Source organism: Helianthus annuus, chromosome 15 (genome assembly GCF_002127325.2).
Source record: "Helianthus annuus cultivar XRQ/B chromosome 15, HanXRQr2.0-SUNRISE, whole genome shotgun sequence".
NCBI lineage: Eukaryota > Viridiplantae > Streptophyta > Magnoliopsida > Asterales > Asteraceae > Helianthus > Helianthus annuus.
In genome coordinates, this window is record NC_035447.2 from 3,820,901 (window position 1) to 3,843,366 (window position 22,466).

Here is a 22,466-nt window from a genome sequence, read left to right on the forward strand (position 1 = left end):
TAAATTCCATTTTTTTTTGAAAAACTCCCAAAGTTAAAGTTACAACCACCTTAAGCACAAGTTAGTTGCTTATTTATAGGTTAATAATAAACGAGCCGAGCCCAAGCTCGGCTCGTTTGCACCCCTAGGTGCATACGAGCTGCTCGAGAAAAAGCTTGAAATGAAGTTATCGAGCCCGAGCTCGAGCATGGCATGCGAGCCTAAATGAGTCTATTATTTATACTATTTTTATTTAATATATTTATTAATATATAATAAACGAGCCAAGCCTGAGTCGAGCCCTAGCCGAGCTCGGGTTCGGCTCAGCTCGTTTGGCGAACCACTGGTTATATAATACGTTGAATCTGGTTCCAGTACAATCCATCCGGCCTCCGGTGTGGTCTTACTTTATAAACTGGTTTCAAAGATCGGTTTGGGCCGATCCTGTTTTGACTTTCATTGCCTCGATTCGAACTAATTTTAAAACGACATTTTTGGTCCAAAAAATGGCTTTGTGCACCTCTAGTTATAACTTATAAGTAATACTGGAATCTATTTTTGAAGTCATTATAAATATATTTGTAATTGTAAAAAGAATTAAAATGTTTATAATTGCAAACACGGATAATCTTTTAGTAGTACAAACTTTTAACTAGAGAAATAAAAAAACGTCTACATAGCGTTTACATATATATCATTTACACAAGACATTATTTAGAAAATGTTATTAATCCTTTTTTAGAGTAGATACTTAAAATAAGAACATGTATGTAAAGTGTGTGTAGAGATACAGGCCGATTCTGTCTGATTCTGTGCGAAATGTGCGAAGTCCCTAAGATGCGACACATGTATTGTAGGCGATAGTATATGCATCAGCATAGGCGTATCATGATTACTTAGCATCTGTATATAATTACCCAGTATTATAATCAGCATATAGATGATTACGTAACATATATGCGATAATTACGCAAAGATTTATTAATAAAACACAAGACTCTTTTCGCATACATACTTTCACTTCCGAATGCTTTTTGCCATATTTTTTGTACATTATGGTTTTTTAATCGTCACAAAGACTTACTATAGACAGTGGCGGATCCAGAATTTTATTCTAATGAGTTCCTTTTAGTAAATTCTCTTTAACTCTCACTGTTTTCTAGATTTTATAAGGTTCTCACTATTTTTTTTCATTTTTTTCCAAACGCACTGGGTTCCTGGGAACCCACAAATGTGGGCTGGATCCGCCCCTGACTATACATCTATTTGGTGTCAACATTAAAACACCGGGGCTGAGGACGGCCCATACCGTCCAGCCTTATGTATAAAACAAGTACACTGACTAAAAGAAACAAAAGTTAAAGTATGATTATATATGAATCAAATCAATGTCACTCATAATTAACATTGAGGATGAACCTAGTTATTGTACCAATAGTAAAATGTTACACCAAAAGCATACAACAATATATCTAATCTTTTTACTTAATTGTCTAACCGTTGCGCTGCATACCAGGGATGAGATTTTTTTGCCAAATATCGATACCGTACTAGCATTGTACCATACCATACCATACCAACCAAACACCAACGATAAAAATACTGGCATTTGTTTTCAATGATACCGGCACCAGTATTTTTTGGTTTCGGTATTTCCAATGATAATGGTACCGGACTAACCATAATTGTTACGGTATTCAGTGTACACTTTATTTTTCGGTATGGTACTGGTTCAGTACCGGTACCAGTACCATACCGATCCATCCCTTAGCGTGTATGCATGTTTGTCTAGATCCCTAAGAATGATCGCGATTGTGCTTCCCAATGCTCCTTTGTTTGTCGAATCCTTTCTACTCTCTCGGTTTGAAGCCTTTCTTCCCAATATTCAGGACAACTGCACAAATTATTAAGAATTTGTTCATAATCCGTAGATGTGGTAAAATGGGCGGGTTGGGTGATGGGTCAAGTAGGTTTGGGTCCATTGGTTAAATTTTAGTATAGATCAAGGTTGCCTTTTTATGTTTACATATAACTTTATATTAAATATGACTACAAAAGTAAAATTATCAACATGATAATTTAACTATAGAATTAAATGATTTAGGATGCAAGTGTTTTAGTAACATGGATAATGCTTAATGTAGGTCACCTTATCAGATTTTGGTTAAACTATACCCTGCTAATACACCCTAGTTTTTTTACAATAAATTGTTGTTTTTTGATACATCAATACATGGTTTTTTCATAATTTTTTAGGCATGTTTTTAGCCGATTTCGTTTTAAACCAATACATACTCGGGTAGTCGGGTGGTCAGTTGTTCCAATATATGTGTAGCAATAATGAAAATAGTCGAAATTGCAAAACGGGTTGTGTTCACGGATTGATGGGTCGAACCCCACATGAACACTCGGATATTCGAGGGTTGACACTAACATGACACCTTTAACCCGAAAAAAATATTTAATACTTTTTAGTTTTTACATACTAATACTTCAAAATTTCAAATTTACATACTATTTTTAGTTTTTTGAGTAAAGTGCCAAAATGGTCCCTGAGGTTTGGTCACTTTTGCCACTTTAGTCCAAAACTCAAACCTTTTGAATCTGGTCCCTGTGGTTTCACTTTTGTTGCCATTTTAATCCAAAATAAAAATCTGGTCGGATTTTTCAGTTAATATCCAGTTTTTTTTTGTTTTTTTTCTCCCTTTTAATGAAGGGCAAAATGGTCTTTTAACGTTTTATTATAACAAATTAAAAAATCTGACCATTTTTCCCTTTCTTAAAAGCGAGGAAAAAGACAAAAAAAAGTTGGATGTTAACTGAAAAATCTGACCAGAATTTGATTTTGGATGAAAATGGCAACAAAATTGAAACCACAGGAACCCAGATTTAAAAGGTTTAAGTTTTGGACTAAAGTGGCAAAAATGACCAAACCTCAGGGACCATTTTGGCACTTTACTCTAGTTTTTAAGCATTTATGTTTAAACCGTGCCAATATATTTTTAAACTTTTAAGTAAAAAAGGTACCCAAATAATTTTAAGTCATTACATAAAGCACATTATAAATAAATATATAACTGGGTTAACCCGTCTGGAAAAAAACTGCGTTCACGTGTCTATTAGGTTGACACAAACACAACCCATTTAGGTAAACGTGTTTGCGGGTTTGACCCAAAACAGACCCAACCCGTATAGACTAAATCCAAACCCGAGAATATTGTGTTAGGTTCGTGTTAGAAATTCACACCCTGATGTGCGTGGCCTCCACACACCTTTGACTCATTTGAGTTAAATTTTAATTTTGTAACGGAAAAAAGTTACCTTCGACTTAGTAAAATGTTAAGCTCGTCCAAATGAAGAGATCCGTGATAAACTCGTGCCTGTAAAATAACCAAAACATTTAACCAAACGTTTACGATGATTGACGGAAAGCTTTGATAAATTTATTTAAAAAAAAATAGGTATTTACTTCTCTACAAAGAGGACATTTTGCTGTAGGTTCTGCTGCCTTTAATCCGTCCACAATTGTTACTGATGCAGACTTGCAAGCACACATGAAGCAGAATATGTGTCCACAAGTCAAACATACAGGGTCAAAGACAGTTTCCTGGAGAAATAAATATTAAAGAGTTAAATGCCATTTTAGTCCCTGTGGTTTGGGCCATTTTGCCAGTTTAGTCCAAAGGTTGCATTTTTTGTCTGTGGGCCCAAAAAGGTTTCACCGTTGCCATTTTAGTCCACTGGGTTAACTTCATCCATTATTTCTGTCAACAAGAAGGGCAATTCGGTCATTTTATATGGTCAAATTGTCCTTCTAGTTAATAGAATTACATATAAAATGACCGAATTGCCCTTTCTCGTTAACAGAAAAAATGGATGAAGTTAACCTAGTGGACTAAAATGGCAACAGTGAAACCTTTTTGGACCCATAGGCAAAAAATGAAACCTTTGGACTAAACTGGCAAAATGACCCAAACCACAGGGACTAAAATGGCATTTAACTTAATATTAAAACAATGATAAATAACATTCTTTACATATATAACACATGCATAAAAGCCAATACTAGAGTATAGAGGTGGCAATTTGACCAATTTACACAAAAATGGGTAAGTTTTAGTTAAAAAAAAAAAAGCTTGAAATAATTATGTAAAAAGAGTCAGAAGAAGGCTGCAAACGAACCGAACGCCTTGTTCGTGTTCGTTTGTTAAGATATATATATGTGTTCACGAATTGTTCTTGAACACTTACCAAACAAGATTTCATGTTCGTGTTCGTTTGTTAAGCAAATGAACTTGTTCGTGTTTGTTCGTGTTCGTTTGTTAAGCAAATGAACTTGTTCGTGTTCGTTTGTTAATTTTTGGCAACGAACGAAAACGAACGTTCATGAACACAAATGGAAACAAACGAACACAAAGAAGCATTCATGAGTAGAATATATAATACAGTGACACTTATTAACTAGTTTATTTATCGGAATTTGAAGTATTTAAATAAAAACTAAAAACTGAAAACACTAATGAACTATCGAATACAATCGAACATAAACGAACACGTTACTGAACGTTCACGAACGTAAATGAACGAACGCAGACTTTGTTCATGTTCGTTCATTTAACTAAACAAACGAAATTTCGTGTTCGTATTCGTTTGTCTAATAAACGAACGAACACAAACGAACTTACTTCCTGCCAAACGGTTACTGTTCGCTGTTCGCTGAACGTTTAGTTCATTTGCAGCCCTAAGAAGAACTAACCAAGCATATGGAGCAAGTCAAGTCGATCTCAAGCTTGACAGCATGAGAGAGCTCGCAAGAAAGTGACGGTTTTCCGTCGTTAAATATGATACCGCAACCCTCGAACAATTTAGAATCTTTTCCCATTATACCCTTTCTTTCCCTTAAGTTAATATGGAAAGCAATAAGCTCATAAAGCCATGGAGACTGAAGGATTTCCATGTGCATGCTCTGCACTTGTGACCTAAACGCTTGGCCTTGCTTAGAGTCATGTATCTGCATTATAAAAGTTAAACGTTCGTCTAAGATGATGTAACATAGAGGTGTCGGGTCGGTTAATTGGTCAAAGCAAGTTTGACTGAAAACGGACAAACTTTTAGCACGAGTTTGACTGGACCTGCAAACACTTCTTTAAGTGCTTTCAACCATTTGACCCGTTCCCTTTTAAATTGACCCATTTGAAATCAAACGCAACTAGGGCTGCAAACGAACCGAACGAATTGTTCGTGTTCATTTGTTAAGAAATATATGTGTTCATGAACTGTTCTTGAACACTTATCGAACGAGAATTTATGTTCGTGTTCTTTTGTTAAGAAAATGAACTTGTTCGTGTTTGTTTGTGTTCGTTTGTTAATTTTAGGCAACGAACGTTCATGAACACAAATGGAAAAAAAAACGAACACAAACAAGCGTTCATGAACAAATTATATAATATACTGACACTTGTTAAATATTTTTTTTATGTCGGAATTTTGAAGTACTTAAATAAGATATAAAAACTAAAAACACTAATTAACTATCGAACATAAACAACACGTTAACGAACATAATGAACAAACGCGACCTCTGTTCATTTCCGTTCATTTAACTAAATGAACGAAATTTGTTGTTCATGTTCGTTTGTCTAATAAACGAACGAACACAAACGAACTTGTTGCTGAATGGTTCACGAACTGTTCGCTGAACGTTAGGTTCGTTTGCAGCCCTAAACACAACCCAAATAGACCCACTGATTAGTAAATGGGTCGAAATTTCCAACTATGAGAGAAGCGTACCTTATCATATTTCTTAAGGATTTTTCGCATAGCGATGGCATTGATGATTGCGTAACCGACAAGATCCTTGCCTTCTTGAATTAAAGCACCATGATTCCTTTGTAACTTGTCGGTACACCATAGAAAGTACTTGCGAAACCCGCTTGCTAGATGCACATCAAGCACCTTTTGTGCACACTCGTTAAAGCATCCAACCACCATAGACATCTCCTTTGTAAGCGAAGGAAAGAAGCTTCCGTCGCAAACTACATAAAGGTTAGCATGCAAATACTATGTGAATTGCACCAAAGGATAAGCAAAATCATGAAATAATATCAATTAAAAGAAATTAATGACAATAATAAGAAAGAAAATGAAACTCATTCATATGAACAGGGGCGGACTTAGAAGGTTAGTAGGGGGGTAGCACGGGCTACCCCTCAACCCCGTCTTCGTAGTGTAAAAATACCCCTCAACTTTGTGTCCGTTATACAAAGGATACCCCTGGTCTAAAAAATAAAAAAATGGGATACCCCTAAATTTTTGGGCTAGTTCCGCCACTGCATATGAATCATTGTCTTTCTCTAATCTCTCCTATTTCCTCAAATGAGATTTATGTGATTATCTAGGTGATTTCATAGGTTTTCATATTGATTAGGTGTTTCTACACGGACACCACCTGCAAAAATGGGTGTGCACTGTATGCACACCCTCTTCCGCTTGGCACATCCGTCGTTTCAACTGCATAACGACCGTTTAGAATGGGAGAACAGGCGGTTAGCCATCGTATAACCCCTCGTAGACGGGAGCTTAGCCCGAAAAACCACAGAGGTGTCGAGTAGTGGACTAGATGGTGTGCATTTAGCCTCACCCTTACGCGTTTCTTTTGCAAGTAAGTTAATCATATGGGATGGTTTTAATTTAAATTTTGACGGAAAAAAGTCAACAATAACAAGGCAAATTGGATTTTAATAATCCAAACTATGATCTTTTTAACCGATAGTAATCAAAACTATGATCTTTAACCGATAATAATCCAAACTATGATCTTTTAACCGATAATAATCCATACTGACAACTTCACCAATAACACTCATCACTGAATAAAAATCAGTCAACTGTTGTTCATCAGGGGTAGACGAACCGGATATCTTGGACGAAAAGTGAAACTTAGGAGCAGGGGTGCAAACGAGCTGAGCTACTCGAAAAAAAGCTCGAACGAGCCGAGCTTAAACGAGCTCGAGCCCGAGCCCGAGCCTAAAAAACAAGCTCGTTTAATAAACAAGCCCGAGCTTCTCTTATCGAGCTCGTGCCGGCTCGTGAGTCTGAACGAGCCTGTTGTTAATATATTCTTTTATCAATATATTAAATATGTATTTAAATACTAAGATTAATATTTATAAATTTTTTTTTAAGAATTTAGCATTTTTATTTCATTCCAATCATCATGGCAAATTACATAAGGATAGCAGGTAGACGAGCAACAAACTGCGCCGCCATCCCTTTCTGAGTAGAAAACCCTAATCTACTAAAAACAAAGCCTCGCCCTGAGGGGTCGAAAAGTTGTTGTGGACCACACGCTGATATATATATAAAATAATTAATTATAATTGATATAAATTAATTAGGATATTATAAACGAGCCAAGCTGGAGCTTGAAAAATTACCTACGAGCCGAGCTCGAGCTTTAGAAACAAAGCTCGAATCGAGCCGAGCTCGAGCTTTCATAAGTGAAATGAGCTCGAGCCCGAGCCTGGTCGAGCTCATTCGTCAATTACCTGTACAGATTATTATCGGCCAACGGATCATAATTACGATTATTATAATATAATCCGTTTTGCCTAGTAATAATACAAAATTAATTCTTTGTGGCAATACATCAAACACCTTACCGACAAACCCATAAACATAAAAAACCACCAAACAGACACCTAATCAACAACAAAAAAAACATACTTTAATCCACAAAACGAGCTTACCAGCACAATGATGAACACAACTGGGTGACTTATTACCATCATCATCACGAAGCAACAACTTCTGTGAACGAGACACATCACTACGACATCGTTTCAATATCTTCTTGAGATTTTTAAAACCCACACCAGGAAGCTTCTTCTGATCATGGGTTTGCATGTACTCTTCGTATTTCTTGCAGAACTTCATCTTCTTTGTTTGGTACAATCGAGAAATTGTAAGAATTTAATGTGTTAGATCGTTGTTGGTGTTATGGAATTACGTGGTTATGAAGGAAATGAATTAATTAAAGAGATTGAATTTTGATCACACTGTCGGTATCTTGTTGGTTGACAGTGTGAATATGATTCTTTCACTTTCGTTGATGCTGTCTTTTATTTGTACAAAAATTACGTGTTTTTCGGTTTTCGTGTTTATCGGTTTAGTTTACGGTTTATTCTTGTTGAATAATTGAGTTTTAGTTGTCGGCTCGGTTTTTGGTTTATATGGTTTGAATATTTTTTTAGGAGTTAATTACTGTTTTCGTCCCTATGGTTTGTCAAAAATCACTATTCCAATCCATTATTTTAAAAGTTGCGATTTCAGTCCCTGTGGTTTCACTTTCGTAACCATTTCAGTCCACCTCATAACCATTTCAGTCCCTGTACTTAACAGAATAATGGATTGAAATGGTTACGAAAGTGAAACCGTAGGGACTGAAATGGTTACGAAAGTTAAACCACAGGGACTGAAATCGCAATTTTTAAACTAATGGACTGAAATAGTGATTTTTGACAAACCACAGGGACGAAAACAGTAATTAACTCTTTTTTAGAGTAAATTGTTTTTTTTTTTTTTTTTTGCTTAAGGTTTGGTCATTTTTACGACTTTCGTTCAAAACTCTAAATGTTTGTTTTTTCGTATCTGTATCTGGGTCCGTGTGATTTTAAAATCTTGTTATTTTCATTATTGAGAGTTTCCAAATAAAATACTAAAAACGACCATTTTCTTGCCGATGTTTCTTTCATACGTAATTGCATTTACTTTACTCAATGTTCTGCTTAATATATCCAACACATTGCATTAAACAAGTTATATTTTTCCTTTTTTATTTAAAATATTATTAATAACATTAAATACACAATACTTCTGAATATTTAAGTTTATTCTATATATAAATTTCAGAGTTAAATGCCATTTTAGTCCTTGTGGTTTGGACCATATTGCCAGTTTAGTCCAAAGGTTTCATTTTTCGCATGTGGGTCCAAAAAGGTTTTACTGTTGTCATTTTAGTCCACTGGGTTAACGTCATCCATTATTTCTGTAAACGAGAAGGGCGATCATTTTATATAGCCGAATTGTCTTCTAGTTAACAGAATTACATATAAAATGACCGAATTATCCTTTTGGTTAACAGAAAAAATGAATGAAGTTAACCCAGTGGCCTAAAATGGCAACGGTGAAACCTTTTTGGACCCACAAAAGAAAAATGAAACCTTTGAACTAAACTGGCAAAATAACCCAAACCACAGGGATTAAAATGACATTTAACTCTAAATTTCAATTACTTTATACTAGATCAATATATACATTTGGTTTCATATACACCAACTCGGTTAAAAATACCATATTGCAAAAATATATTTAAGTTTTCTGAAATAAAAACATTATTAATATTAACAAATATTATTATTATTATTATTATTATTATTATTATTATTATTATTAATATTAACAAATAACAAGTTGACGTGCCGTCATGTGTTTTTTGGTTTCTTCAAAAATAAAATATTTAGGACAATTTCGTGTTCCTACGTAAACCTTGTACACAAGGTCACATGATTATCATATAAAATGTTTGGAGAACGGCTATGTATGTCGTGTTGTTTTCGATCGTGTGGAAGATTTGGAAAGCGAGAAACGATAAAAAAATCAATAATAAGGTTATTTGAATTACAAAAATGGTGGGCATTACTAAGGAAAACTCATTTCTTTGGATTAAGATTATATCTTGTAATAGTTTAATACCTGATACTCTAATAGATGATGCGACTTTAACATTTAAAATGTTTCGATGTAACTTTTGAGATTTTCAGTTTCTTACTGGCCTCATTTTTCTATATTTATATATTGTAATAAAGTTAAAAAAAACATCATCATTATATTTAGTACATTTCACCAACAACAAAACTAAGATAGAGTCTGAGAAGGGTAAGATGTAGACAACATTACCTCTATCTCCGTAGGAATAGAGAGACTGCTTCCTGTGAGACCCCTAGTTCGTTAGTAGTTTTGTATCAAACCTTGGACATAAGACACGTAACACTCAGCAAAGACCGATTAGTGCATGTACCCCCTTGTCTTTCGGCTATCAATGCCACCGCATGATCCATGATTAACCGTCCCCGCTTTTTAATGTTATTTTTATGAAAATAGTAAAATAACGTTAAAATTAGTAAAAGTTGCTAAAAGAACATGATTGTCATATAAAATAGTTTTGATACGCACTTTAAAAATAAACTTTATAAATTCTAAAATTGGAAAGGAAAAAAGTAATATTTTTTACAACTAGTTATGTTTAGCATACACCAATAAGTGACAATCGTGTCGGATTAACAATACACGTTATCGGGTTAAAATTGATAAGTATTAATTTTTAAGGGGTGCGTTCGTCAACCTTGAGCATAAGGTGAATACGCCCTCTGAGAGCAACATTCATAGAGAAATTAATGTTGTACTTATCCTTATCTTTATGTATTTTTTTGTGTGTTTAGAAAACACAAAATGTGATTTTTTTTTTCAAAAAGAAAAAAAAGTGGTTCTTGTGAACTTTACCAAAACTATGATGTTATTCTTATCCCATTATGCCTTTTTAGTGGATGTCGTTTTCTATTTCGAAAGGCTTTTGTCACATCTCAATATGTTGTTAGGCTACCATTTAATGTAAACGAACCGATGAAATCGATTGAATAATATTGAAATTGATAGTCAATTTGATTTTTTATATATGTCTCTTGACTCTTGACCTTAGATTACTACATAATATGTGATCAAAGTATATTACACGGTACAATTTTATAATCTAGATTTTTGTTGAATCCCCGAAAAAAATATATTATTGAAAGAGTAAACTATACGGATGGTCCCTGTGGTTTACTAAAAATTAGGATTTGGTCCCTAACTTTTCAAAAGTACACAAATGATCCTCATGTTTACACTTTGTACTGTGTTTAGTTCCCAGCTTTTTTAAAAGTACATGAATGGTCCATGTGGTTTGCACTTTGTAACGCATTTAGTCTCTAACTTGGACACGCTAAAACCTTTAGATTTGTTGGCTGGGGACTAAATGTGTCACGTCCTCAAAAATCCACATGCGGGGTTTTACCGCGAGGCGCGTCAAACTAGGATATAAAACACCAGCCATATAGAACGACCTCTATATGAGAAAATACGTTTTAAACCAAACCACCAAAATAAGTTAACGAAATTGCGGAAGCGTAATTAAACGTAAAGTAATGTGTGCGGCAAAACAAACGCCTAAACCAACGTAAATAATGTAATAATGCATCATCAAGAAAAATGTTTTGACATCCATGATGTGCACCTAAACCGTGAGTACCTTAGCGACTTGAGAAACACATGCAAGAACAAGTGTCAACAATTACGATGAGTGAGTTCATTTTTATCATGAGAACTCATTATTGTCGAACTCACAAACCTCTTACCAATAGCATGTTAACAAGTGTAATTATAAAATGGAGTTTGTAAGCATGTAAATTTATGTATTATCTCATTTTAAGATCTTTATTTATTTATTGTTAAAACAACTTCGTAAAAACAATGATTTACATAATTATATATATATATATATATATATTAAAAATAGAAGCTAATAAATAGTAATTTTAATATTATAATAGTATATAGTTTTTTTAGTACTTTCATTATTTAAATATTATAATAGTTATTTTCTTTACTTTTTTAACTTTAATCATTTTTTAATATCACGTGTTGTGATAAGTTTGGTGTCAACTGATATCGAGCCAGTACTGGTATCGAAAATACCGGTACGGTCCAGTTCGGTATCAGTACATGAAGGGTATCGAGCCAGTACTAGTATCGAAAATACCGGTACGGTCCTGTTCGGTATCGGTACATGAAGGTAAAAACCGACACTAACACAGAAAACACCAAAAGTTGGTGCCAAATTGATATTGTAAACCTTTTGGTTCGAGAAATTCAGTGCTGCTACCCAACACCATTTGCTCATCCCTGATCACTGGTACCGTACGAACAATAACGGTATCGTACAACTTTTTTTTTTGTTGCTTTTATTCAACTTTTAATTTTTTCTTTTTTTAGTTTCAGGGGTAGGGATGAGCTCGGTGCCAACTGATACAGAATCGGTACTGATACCGAAAATACTGGTTACGGTACAGGAATATGAAGGTAAAAAACGGTAGTGAACCGGTACCAGGAACGCTAAAAGTCGGTACCGAATTGGTACTTAAGATCTTTCGGTTCGACAAATTTGGTACCGGTACCCAGAATCATTTGCTCATTTCTGACCACGGGTTACATACGAACAACATCATTACCATACAACTTTTTGGTTGATTTTCTTTTGGTTATCTTTTAGTGTTTTTTTCCTATATTCTCTTTTTATTCTTGTCAGCAGTTCTGTTCGCAACGCGCTCGTAGTGATTTCAAAACACATGTAAACACAGACTAAATAACAAAGAAATTCGCTGCAACGCAACGAACTTTTTTAAACCTAGTTATGTTTAAATTCCCCTATAGGTGTTATTTTTTAACTCTTAAATTTATATTATAAAAATATATCGTATGAATTGAGACGTGGGGGAAATGATTTCACCAACCCACTTGAGTAACGGTAGACATTAGAAACACATATATATCGTAGCTTTTCGCAATATATAAAAACTTATAACATAGTGGGCTTTATGTTTGTCTGCCAATCATAAATATCTTATTCTTATTGAGCTAAATGCTTTTTCATTCAACCATAAATATCTTATTCTTGATGAGCTAAATGCTTTTTCATTACCATAAAAAGGTAAACATACAAATATAAAATCTGTAAAAGTTAGGTTATAAGGTACCACCATATCTACGGAAAATCGTCCTTTTCTTATTTATAAAAAAATAAAAACGTAAACTGCTAAAATTATCCCTGAGGTTTGACTCAAATTGCTAGATCAGTCCAAAATCAACTTGTTTTGCTAAAACAGTCCCTGAGCCTAGTTTTTGTTGCTATTTCAGTCCAATAAATTAACACTGTTAGAACCTCCGTTAATGAATGGGTAAAACTGCTAAATTCGTCCCTGAGGTTTGATTCAAGTTGCTAGATCAGTCCAAAATCAAGTTTTTTGAATTTGTTAATTATAAACTTATTTAGGTATATAATTTTTCTAGACTTGCATTAATTTTTTGAATTTGTTAATTATAAACTTATGTAGATTATAAACTTATTTAGGTATATAATTTTTCTAGACTTGCATTAATTTTTTGAATTTGTTAATTATAAACTTATGTAGATTATAAACTTATTTAGGTATATAAATCATTAATATCACAAGATTATAAACTTATTTAAGGCGAGTCCAGTTATATTTATGTTCGTTGAATAAATCATTAATATCACAAGAGCAAAAAAATGGTAAATGACAGGTTCTTAATGCATCAATACTTGTACCAAATGCATTATATATTTTCTTAAATGTCTTAAAATTTAAGATAAATTACAGGTCTACCCTAAATATATAATTTAAATTTGTGTTTAGTTATAAAAATATAAACAGAATGTAGCTCTTTTGGAGAGCGCAATTTTTTTTGACCTGTCTTAAACATTGGTTTGACCCGAACCCGTTTTGACTCAAACCAAAATAATCCTTTTTATGAGACTTGTTCTGGCACGACATGTTGTCCGACCTCACCTGAATGATAAGTATTATTAAATAAGAAACCACTTAATTAAGTAGAAAAAATGAATAAAAGAACTTTATAATACAAATATTAAATTAAAATAATTGATAAATATTAAACATTAAATATTACGATTTAAATAAAAACAAATAAAAATTATGTTAATTTCTTAGTATTTAAATTTACATATAATGTTTGTATTTTTCATAACTAAATATTGTTTAAATTAACTGTTGTCTTATTTAAATCCTTAAATAAATACTAAATATTTACATGGTAACAACAACATCAAAATAAAATCAGTATTTAAGGTTGGGCCGGTTAAATTACGCTCTTCAAAAAAGCTACATTTATATTTTTAAAACTAATTTTATTTAAATTAAATTAAGTATTATCTTATTTAAATACTTAAGTATATAATTAGTAAACATTTAATGATAATAATAATAATAATAATAATAATAATAATTATTATTATCAAAATAACTAACAAATAATTTTTCAAAATAACTAACAAAAGGATTTTTTCTCTTGTGATATTAATGATTTATATACCTAAATAAGTTTATAATCTAAATAAGTTTATAACTAACAAATTCAAAAAATTAATGCAAGTCTAGAAAAATTATATACCTAAATAAGTTTATAATCTAAATAAGTTTATAATTTACAAATTCAAAAAATTAATGCAAGTCTAGAAAAATTATATACCTAAATAAGTTTATAATTAACAAATTCAAAAAACTTGATTTTGGACTGATCTAGCAACTTGAATCAAACCTCAGGGACGAATTTAGCAGTTTTACCCATTCATTAACGGAGGTTCTAACAGTGTTAATTTATTGGACTGAAATAGCAACAAAAACTAGGCTCAGGGACTGTTTTAGCAAAAAAAGTTGATTTTGGACTGATCTAGCAATTTGAGTCAAACCACAGGGACGATTTTAGCAGTTTCCTCAAAATAAAACAAATAAGATGAGTTTTTATTTTATAAAAATAATAAAATGTCATAATTGTAATAAAAGCGTTATCAAGTCAAAGAGACTAATCTTTATGACTAGGAATAATAATGTGTCGGTATGATTAATCCTATACGTATACCCACTTGAAAAAAGTTGTCCTATACCCCCGGTCTATTAGGCTAAAGGATATGGTGATGGTCCTCCTTTGGAGGATGATCCGCCACGTAGGCGCCACATCATAGTCCTCCCAAGGATGGTCCATCCCACAAAAGTAGAGGGTATGGGAGGATGGTCCTAGATGATCCTACCCTGTGACAACTCGAGTTTCCGAGATTCCACTTTTGCATTTATTGCACGTTCACTGTTTGTGTAGTTATTTACTTGCACAATTGGTTTGCTTTGTAACTGTATACGTTTTGGATTTGATAAGGTTTATGAATGATTTGACAAATACTTGAATGTGGTGATGAAACTGTAAATTGTGCATCTTGTACATGTAATATGTAATAGATAATACTTAAGGGTGCTTAGTGCTAATAGTGAAACTTTAATCACCCTTAACCCTAACCTCCTCCCTAATCATTCACAAAAATCAATACACGTAGTTTCACATTCTCCAATCCTCTCTGCAATCATCATCTTCATCTTTAGCACAAGTCTTTTGCATCATCTTGGTCTTTCAATCCATCTAGAATCAATCCAAGGTAATTGTTTAATGATTGCTTGTTGTTATCAATTCTTGATTATATGATTCATGAAAACCCTAGCTCTTCACATACTAGTTCTGTATTTACTGATTAAATTCTGATTGCTGTGAAATGATTTTGATTAGTGTGTAATCATTGCCTGATGTTAAGATACAAGGTATGTTAGAATTACTGATTGATAATTGGATTACTGCAATGCATATGAATGAATTAGGGTTTCCTGATCGTATGAAAACCAAAAACGTAACTGTTATATTGAACTTGGTTTTGAATACAGTATGATTTTTAGTCCGTAGAATTATATCAGGGTTTTGTGATGTCACAGAAGTCTGAGTTTTGATTAATATGGTTGTCAGAGTTTCTTGTTTGTTGTTTGGTCCGAATTTTATAAATACACTAGGTCCGAACTTTGAAGGGATAAAGGGTCCGAACTTTTGTTGTTAGTAAAGGGTCCGAACTTATTGGCTTGTATATGGTCCGAATTTTTGGACTAGAGTGTATAGTCCGAATTATGTATGGAACAAAGAGGTCCGACTTTTGATTAGTGATGTGTGTCCGAGTTTTACTAAGGCAAAGGTGGGTCCGAGTTTTATAGTAGGCAAGGGGGGTCCGAGTTTTGTGGGGGGGGGACCCTGTCCGAGTTTTAAAGGGGGGGGGACCCCCTTGGTCCGAATTTTTGTACATGAACATTGATGTCCGAACTTTGGGTTGTGATAGCAAGGGTGTCCGATCTTTATGAAGGATATAAGAGGTCCGAATTTGTTAACTTGATGTTCTAAGTCCGAACTTTGATTTCTTGATGATCTTGTCTGAGTTTTATGCGTGATGCCTTGATATATATATATATATATATATATTCCGAGTTTGTATGTGATACATGATCCGAGCTTCCTTTTAATACTAAGTCAAAACCCTGGATGAAGAACATGCTGCCTGTTACTTGTTACTGCATGATAAGATACTGCATGTGACTGTATGACATTGCATGGTACTGTATGATACGATACCGTATGTTACTGTTTAATCACCGAGGAGTTGTAAACCCTAATTGAATATAAACACTTACATCGAGTTATGTGCAATGTACCATAGGTCGTGAGTAACGGATCTAATCATTAATTAACCCTAGAAGCAATAACATACCGAGCAAACCAAGGTGAGTTCACACAGCCAAGGCATGGGATTCCCGGGTTGGGAATTGGGTTGGAAGATTTGAATTGGATAATTACTCGTACTTACGCTATTGCTAGACTATATACCATCGTCCTCAGGTTAGTCAGGACACTTACGTAAAACCTACGTAAACTAGTATCTACCACTGTCTCCCGGGTCGGGAGGACACTTACGTAAAACCTACGTAAACTCATACCTACTACGGTCTTCCGGGTCGGAAGGACACTTACGTAAAACCTACGTAAACCCCACGCGTACCACTGTCCTCGGGGAAGGGCACTCACGTAAAACCTACGTGACCTTGTACGTATTCATGTTCTCGGGTTAAGAAGAACACTCATGGTTGCAAATAGTCTAGTAAGGATAAATATGGGAAACCCCCATTAGTGATAACTGTAACCACGGGAAGCCCCCACTAGTAGTACATACATGGGAAGCCCCCATTAATGAATATACGAATTATCATTACGTACTTACTTTCTGTGAACTCGCTCAACTAGTTGTTGACTCTCTGCTGCATGCCTTGCAGGACCTTAGGTACATATGGAGCTTGCACAGGGAGGAGCAGGTCGTTGTGGAGCATGGATCGTGGATGCCATGTTAAACTTTATAACACTTGAACTTATTACATACATTGGGTTTTCATATTATGCTTCCGCTACTAAAACTACGTTTGGTTTGAACATCAATTGTATTGAATTGGATTTTTATGAACTACTTTAATTATTATATGCTATGTTCAATATGATTGGTGGCTTGATCCTGGTCAGTCACGCTCCCAAGCGGTGATACTCCGCGGGTGGATTTTGGGGGTGTGACATACCCCACCACAATTTTTTATTTTTTTAATCTCTATGCACTATGTACAAGTAGTAATACCCAGTGACGGAACCAGAACTAGTTATATATATTTTTGAAAAAACAATAAAAATATGAAAAAATAAACTCTATATCAAATAAATTAATATATAAAGTAACTAAATATCTAATGTAATCAAAAGTTTAAAATATAAAACAAAATAGAAACGTCAAACTTAAAAAAAAACTATTAAATATTAAATAGTGAATAAGTTTGTGGTGTAAATTTTACATAGTATTCTCATTCATATTTAGTTTCTTTTTACCTTTTCCCCGTACATGCACACAAAACAAAGTGTACCACAAATAAAATAATATTACTTTTAAATCTTCTAAAAAATTCATCGTCTTCTCTACACAGAAGACAACCGGAAATCAGAGAGGAGCCCACCGGAAAGCCAGAAAAAAACTTGTTGACTCATATGTTTCACTTTCTTACAAATCACAAACAAAGAGGGCCCACCAGCTTGGATCGTCTTGAACGTCCGCAGCTCGACGTCGAAGACGGTGACGGAGGGGGGCGGCGTGGAGGGCGGTTCGTCACCGGTGGAGGACGGACCAGGATGGTCCTCCATACCGTGCAGCCTTACACGTTGGGAATGAGCATACCCATGGATTTCAGGTATGTCCGTTAGTGTTTTAAAGATTTTCCAGTGCATGTGTGTTTTATTTTCCAAATATAGTTTTAAGTTTGTTTTTAAAATCAATACAATATTTTAAATTATGATAAATAACATAAATATCGTCATCACCATAAAAATACTTATAAATGTAGAGAAAGTATAGAATACAATAGTACCTTATCATGCGAAGACACGAGAGTATAAGATTGAGACGCGTGTCATTCCTTATTTTTTTTTATAACGTGCGTGATTATGTATATAACATGCATAATTAGGGTTTTGAAACAATCCATGCGTAATTTTGAGTTTAACATGCACAATTTTCATGTTTGGTGGCATGCGGGTTTTGGTTTTTTTATAACGTGCGTAATAATGTATTATAACGTGTGTAGTGTGCATACTCATGTATGTACCTATGCTTATAACGTGCGTAATTATGCATTATAATGTGCGTAATTATGCAATAACATGTATAAATATGTCGAAGTTAATTACTATTGTGCCATCGCGTTCAATTGAAGGCTTAGTATGTTAGTTGTGCGATTGAGATGCTTGCGTATGCTTTGCACAATAAGGTGATCTTGTACGTTATTCGGCCTCTATAAATGCAAACATATTATACTATCAATTTATGATTTAGTTTTGCATCCATTTTTATGGTTTTAATCTATGTAAAACATGTGTTAATTGTTATAGCGAGTTCCTGTATCTTGCCGATACGAAACAAAACCGCTACCAACCAAAATTTAGTTGCGAAGTGCAATGAATCCCACTAGTTACTATTGAATTTGTCTAGAATCCTTATAATTAAGATAAATTTGATTATTCAAAATAGAGGTTTGTTTACAGTTTATTTGTAGAATAGTAATCAAGTTTTAAAAGTGTTCCAATTAAGTCACTCAAGTTTTAAAAGTCTTCCAATCAGGTCACTCAACATTCATTCTTCATTAAAATTAAGGGTTTTTTCATCAATTTTATAGGTAACCGTAGTGATGTGGATTTTTGTTTCTTTTTTCTCTTTTATTTGATGCTAACGTCGAGTGATGACGTAGATTGTAACTTGTTTTTTTTTTAATTTTTAATGTAATTAAATGGTTTTTATTTTTAATAAATATAATTTCATATATTAAAATAATTCGACCCTAACATCTTATGCTTCATTTTTTTCTTGACACGTGGAAAAAAGGATATGTCTCGATTTGAATGTTAAGTTATCTAATTAGGACAAAAACGACACCGATGACCTAATTAGAACACTTTTAAAACTTAGTTACTATTCTGTGAAATATTCCCTATATTATATTATTCTAAACAAACAATGAGGAAACTAAAAAAAATGTATAAGAGGCTACATAATGATAGAGGATGGTTCAAATGAAAACCACTTTTAACGCGAAAACTCGAAAACTAACTAAAAAAACCTAAAAAACACACAATTTTTTTTTTCAATTTTTTTATTAAAAATCGCTAGTTTTTGTATATAAAAAAGACTTTTTTTCAAAAAAAAAAAAAATTGTAGTGCACATGTGTAATAATCATGTGTGGTATACATGTGCACTACAAATTTTTTTTTGAGTAAACTTCCGTTTTGCTCCCTGTGGTTTGGTCACTTTAACGGTTTTGCTCCAAACCTTTAAAAATAGCCATTTTACTCCCTGATGTTTTGGTTTTTTTGCCAGTTTGCTCCCCGCATCTAACTCCATCCAAATTGTTTGTTTTTCCATTTTGCTCCTTGCAGGGAGCAAACTGGCAACAAAACCAAAACATCAGGGAGTAAAATGGCTATTTTTAAAGGTTTGGGGCAAAACCGTTAAAGTGACCAAACCACAGGGAGCAAAACGGAAGTTTACTCTTTTTTTTTAAGTTTTTTATATACCTAAAATAGCGAAAATTGGTATGCAAAAAAAAAATTGGTATGTTTTTAGGCTTTTTTAGTTAGTTTTCAAGTTTTCGCATTAACTAGTGGTTTTCATTTGAACCTTCCCTCGTAATGATATTTTTTTTAATTAAACTTTATTATTTGTACCTCTTAGTTTAGTTAATCTTTTTAAATTATTTTATTATTCGAGTCGTGGGGGAAATGATTTCACGAAACCGCTTGAATAATGGTGTACATTCAAAATCAAAAGAATATATAAATCGTAGCTTTCCACAATAAATAAAACTAAAAGCCAAGTGGGTTAAAGTAGGGCTTTTTTTACCTAGCATAAAAAGTAAACTTGTAAATAACATAAAATCTTAAAGTTAATACATAGTTTAGTTATATACTAATATAGTAAATTATCAAATAGTACATCATCTAAAGTTATATATATACTTAGACTTTATATGTTCTTATGTTATTTATCTCATGAGTTTGACCTCACTTACTTGGAGGGCAGCCCTTAAGATTTATGAGTTTGACCCTGTATGCGTGTTTATGAACCCGACTCGCTGAGTTTGACCTCACCTCATTGGAGGGTGGTCGCTTTCTTCTCTATAATCTTCTATGATTCTATTTAGTAGTGACATAAATTAGGAGGTCATGGTAAAGTTTTATTCTTTACTAACTACAATTAAACGGCAAGTTCATACACTCCTTAAAATAATAAAGTCAGATGAGTTCAATGGCTGAGGGATCAACCGGCCCCTAGTCTAGCTATCGCACATATACATGCTATCACACTATCATCATGTATGATTGTATGACACTATACCTATTGGAGGTGGTCCTCAAACTCCGGGCTGAGGCTCCCTTCTAATGGGTTATCATTTACGTAACATGATTCAAATTCGGAACGATAACTTCCACAAGGCTTGACCTAAACCTGATAAACCAGGTCTACCCCGCCGATTGATGTACAAACCAATCAATAAATGAATAAACATATTTTTTCACATAGATATTTTGAAATAATGTAATTATTTTATTTATTTATAAAGTATAGTTGTGATTAAAGTCAAAGGTGTTAGTAATTTAAGCTTTAACAAATTCTAAGGTGGCAACATAACTTTTGCATAGATAGATCCATGGTTGTGAAAGGCCAACTCAAAAGGTCTAATAATATGGTCAAATATAAATTAATAAATTTGTTGTTGGCCGCCCACATTTTTTTCTTTTTGGTAAATTACCGGTTCTAATTTTCTCTATTTTTTTTTTGTAACATTTGAATGAAAAAATAAAAATAAAGAGTATAATTCTTTTTCTTGTTTAAATAAGTATAAATGAAAATATGATCAAGAGAAACAAAGAATGGTTAGCCATACCTCTAAAAACGACTTTTAAATCCACGTAATGCCTATTTTGTAGAACTCGAATAGTCGAACACACTTTGATGGGTACAAACACCTGATGACATTAGACCAAGAGGCTATCAAGAAAAAGAACTCAAACTAAGCCTAGTTTAAACATGCTTGTAAGGCCAGACGGAATGGCGAATTATGGTGCGGGCTAGGAAGAAATATGTGACGGCCTAGGGGCGCCCTCCATGCCTTGGTACCACATGAAAACCACACTGCGCGACACACCTATCTCAAGCCCGAATGTGTGTCAAGAAAATATTTGTTTCATTGATTGCTGAAATATACACTTAAATATCCTTTTAATATAATTAGTTGAAGATAGTTTGAAGACTCGTATATTATTCTATCAATAGGATATGACCATTATATTGATGTAAGTAAATTCGTATTCATTTGTTATAAATATCTACATAAGCATATATCCAACATATATAATTGATCTACACATCTGTACGAACTTGTTATGAAAAAGAGAAGAAAATTTATAAAATCTATTAATTAGATAAAGAAAGTGAGGCTTTCTCGTTAAAAAGATTTGCATGTGACAAAGATCCTGATATCAGGTATCCGGTTAAGCAAGCCTCGCTGTCAGCTAAATAGGGGATAATCATGTATTGGTAAGACTATGTGTTGTGGGTTAACTAAATATCCGTTAACCCATTGCCTCATTGTTACGTGTTGATCGGTTAAGAGAAGAAGAAACACAGAGAAGGGAGTTAAACTCAAATCATCCATACCTCATATCTCATTATCAATCGCTTAAGTACAACCCTAATGACTATGTGTTACACAATAGACCCTTCATAATAGAACAATTACAAAATGGACCCTCAACTTATTATATACCTTAACACACATCATCGTCACGTCACAACTTGACCATTAACTAAATACCCGTTAACATTGTGTTATGCGTTAACTAACACCATTAATTAAACAAAAAGAAAATGAGAGTTGACTTGTAAATTGTGATTGGTCAAGTATATCAATGGGGCCCACCCCTATCTCACTCCCTCTCACTCAACTCCGCCAACATGTTAACGATTTAGCCATTAACTAAAGTTAACGGACCGACGTGGTGTGTTGGCCATTAACATGCTGATGTTGCGCGTTAAAGGGCATCAGTTAACCGAGAACAAATAGTCTAATAAAAGCAACCCGAAGGACCAAACTTTTTTTTTACAAGAATATTATACTAAAGGAACCCAAGA

General features: G+C 33.6%; 1 protein-coding gene across 1 annotated transcript; it reads right to left on the reverse strand.

The window, feature by feature from the left end:
• Positions 1-1,329: 1,329 nt before the first annotated feature.
• On the reverse strand, positions 1,330-8,120 carry LOC110910150 (probable E3 ubiquitin-protein ligase BAH1-like 1). The gene is made up of 6 exons (XM_022154863.2): positions 7,728-8,120; positions 5,770-6,014; positions 4,736-4,990; positions 3,449-3,586; positions 3,301-3,359; positions 1,330-1,873 (listed from the first exon to the last, which is right to left on the reverse strand). The coding sequence occupies exons 1-6, from the start codon at positions 7,912-7,914 to the stop codon at positions 1,768-1,770; spliced, it is 990 nt and encodes a 329-aa protein (XP_022010555.1). The 5' UTR covers positions 7,915-8,120; the 3' UTR covers positions 1,330-1,767.
• Positions 8,121-22,466: the final 14,346 nt, after the last annotated feature.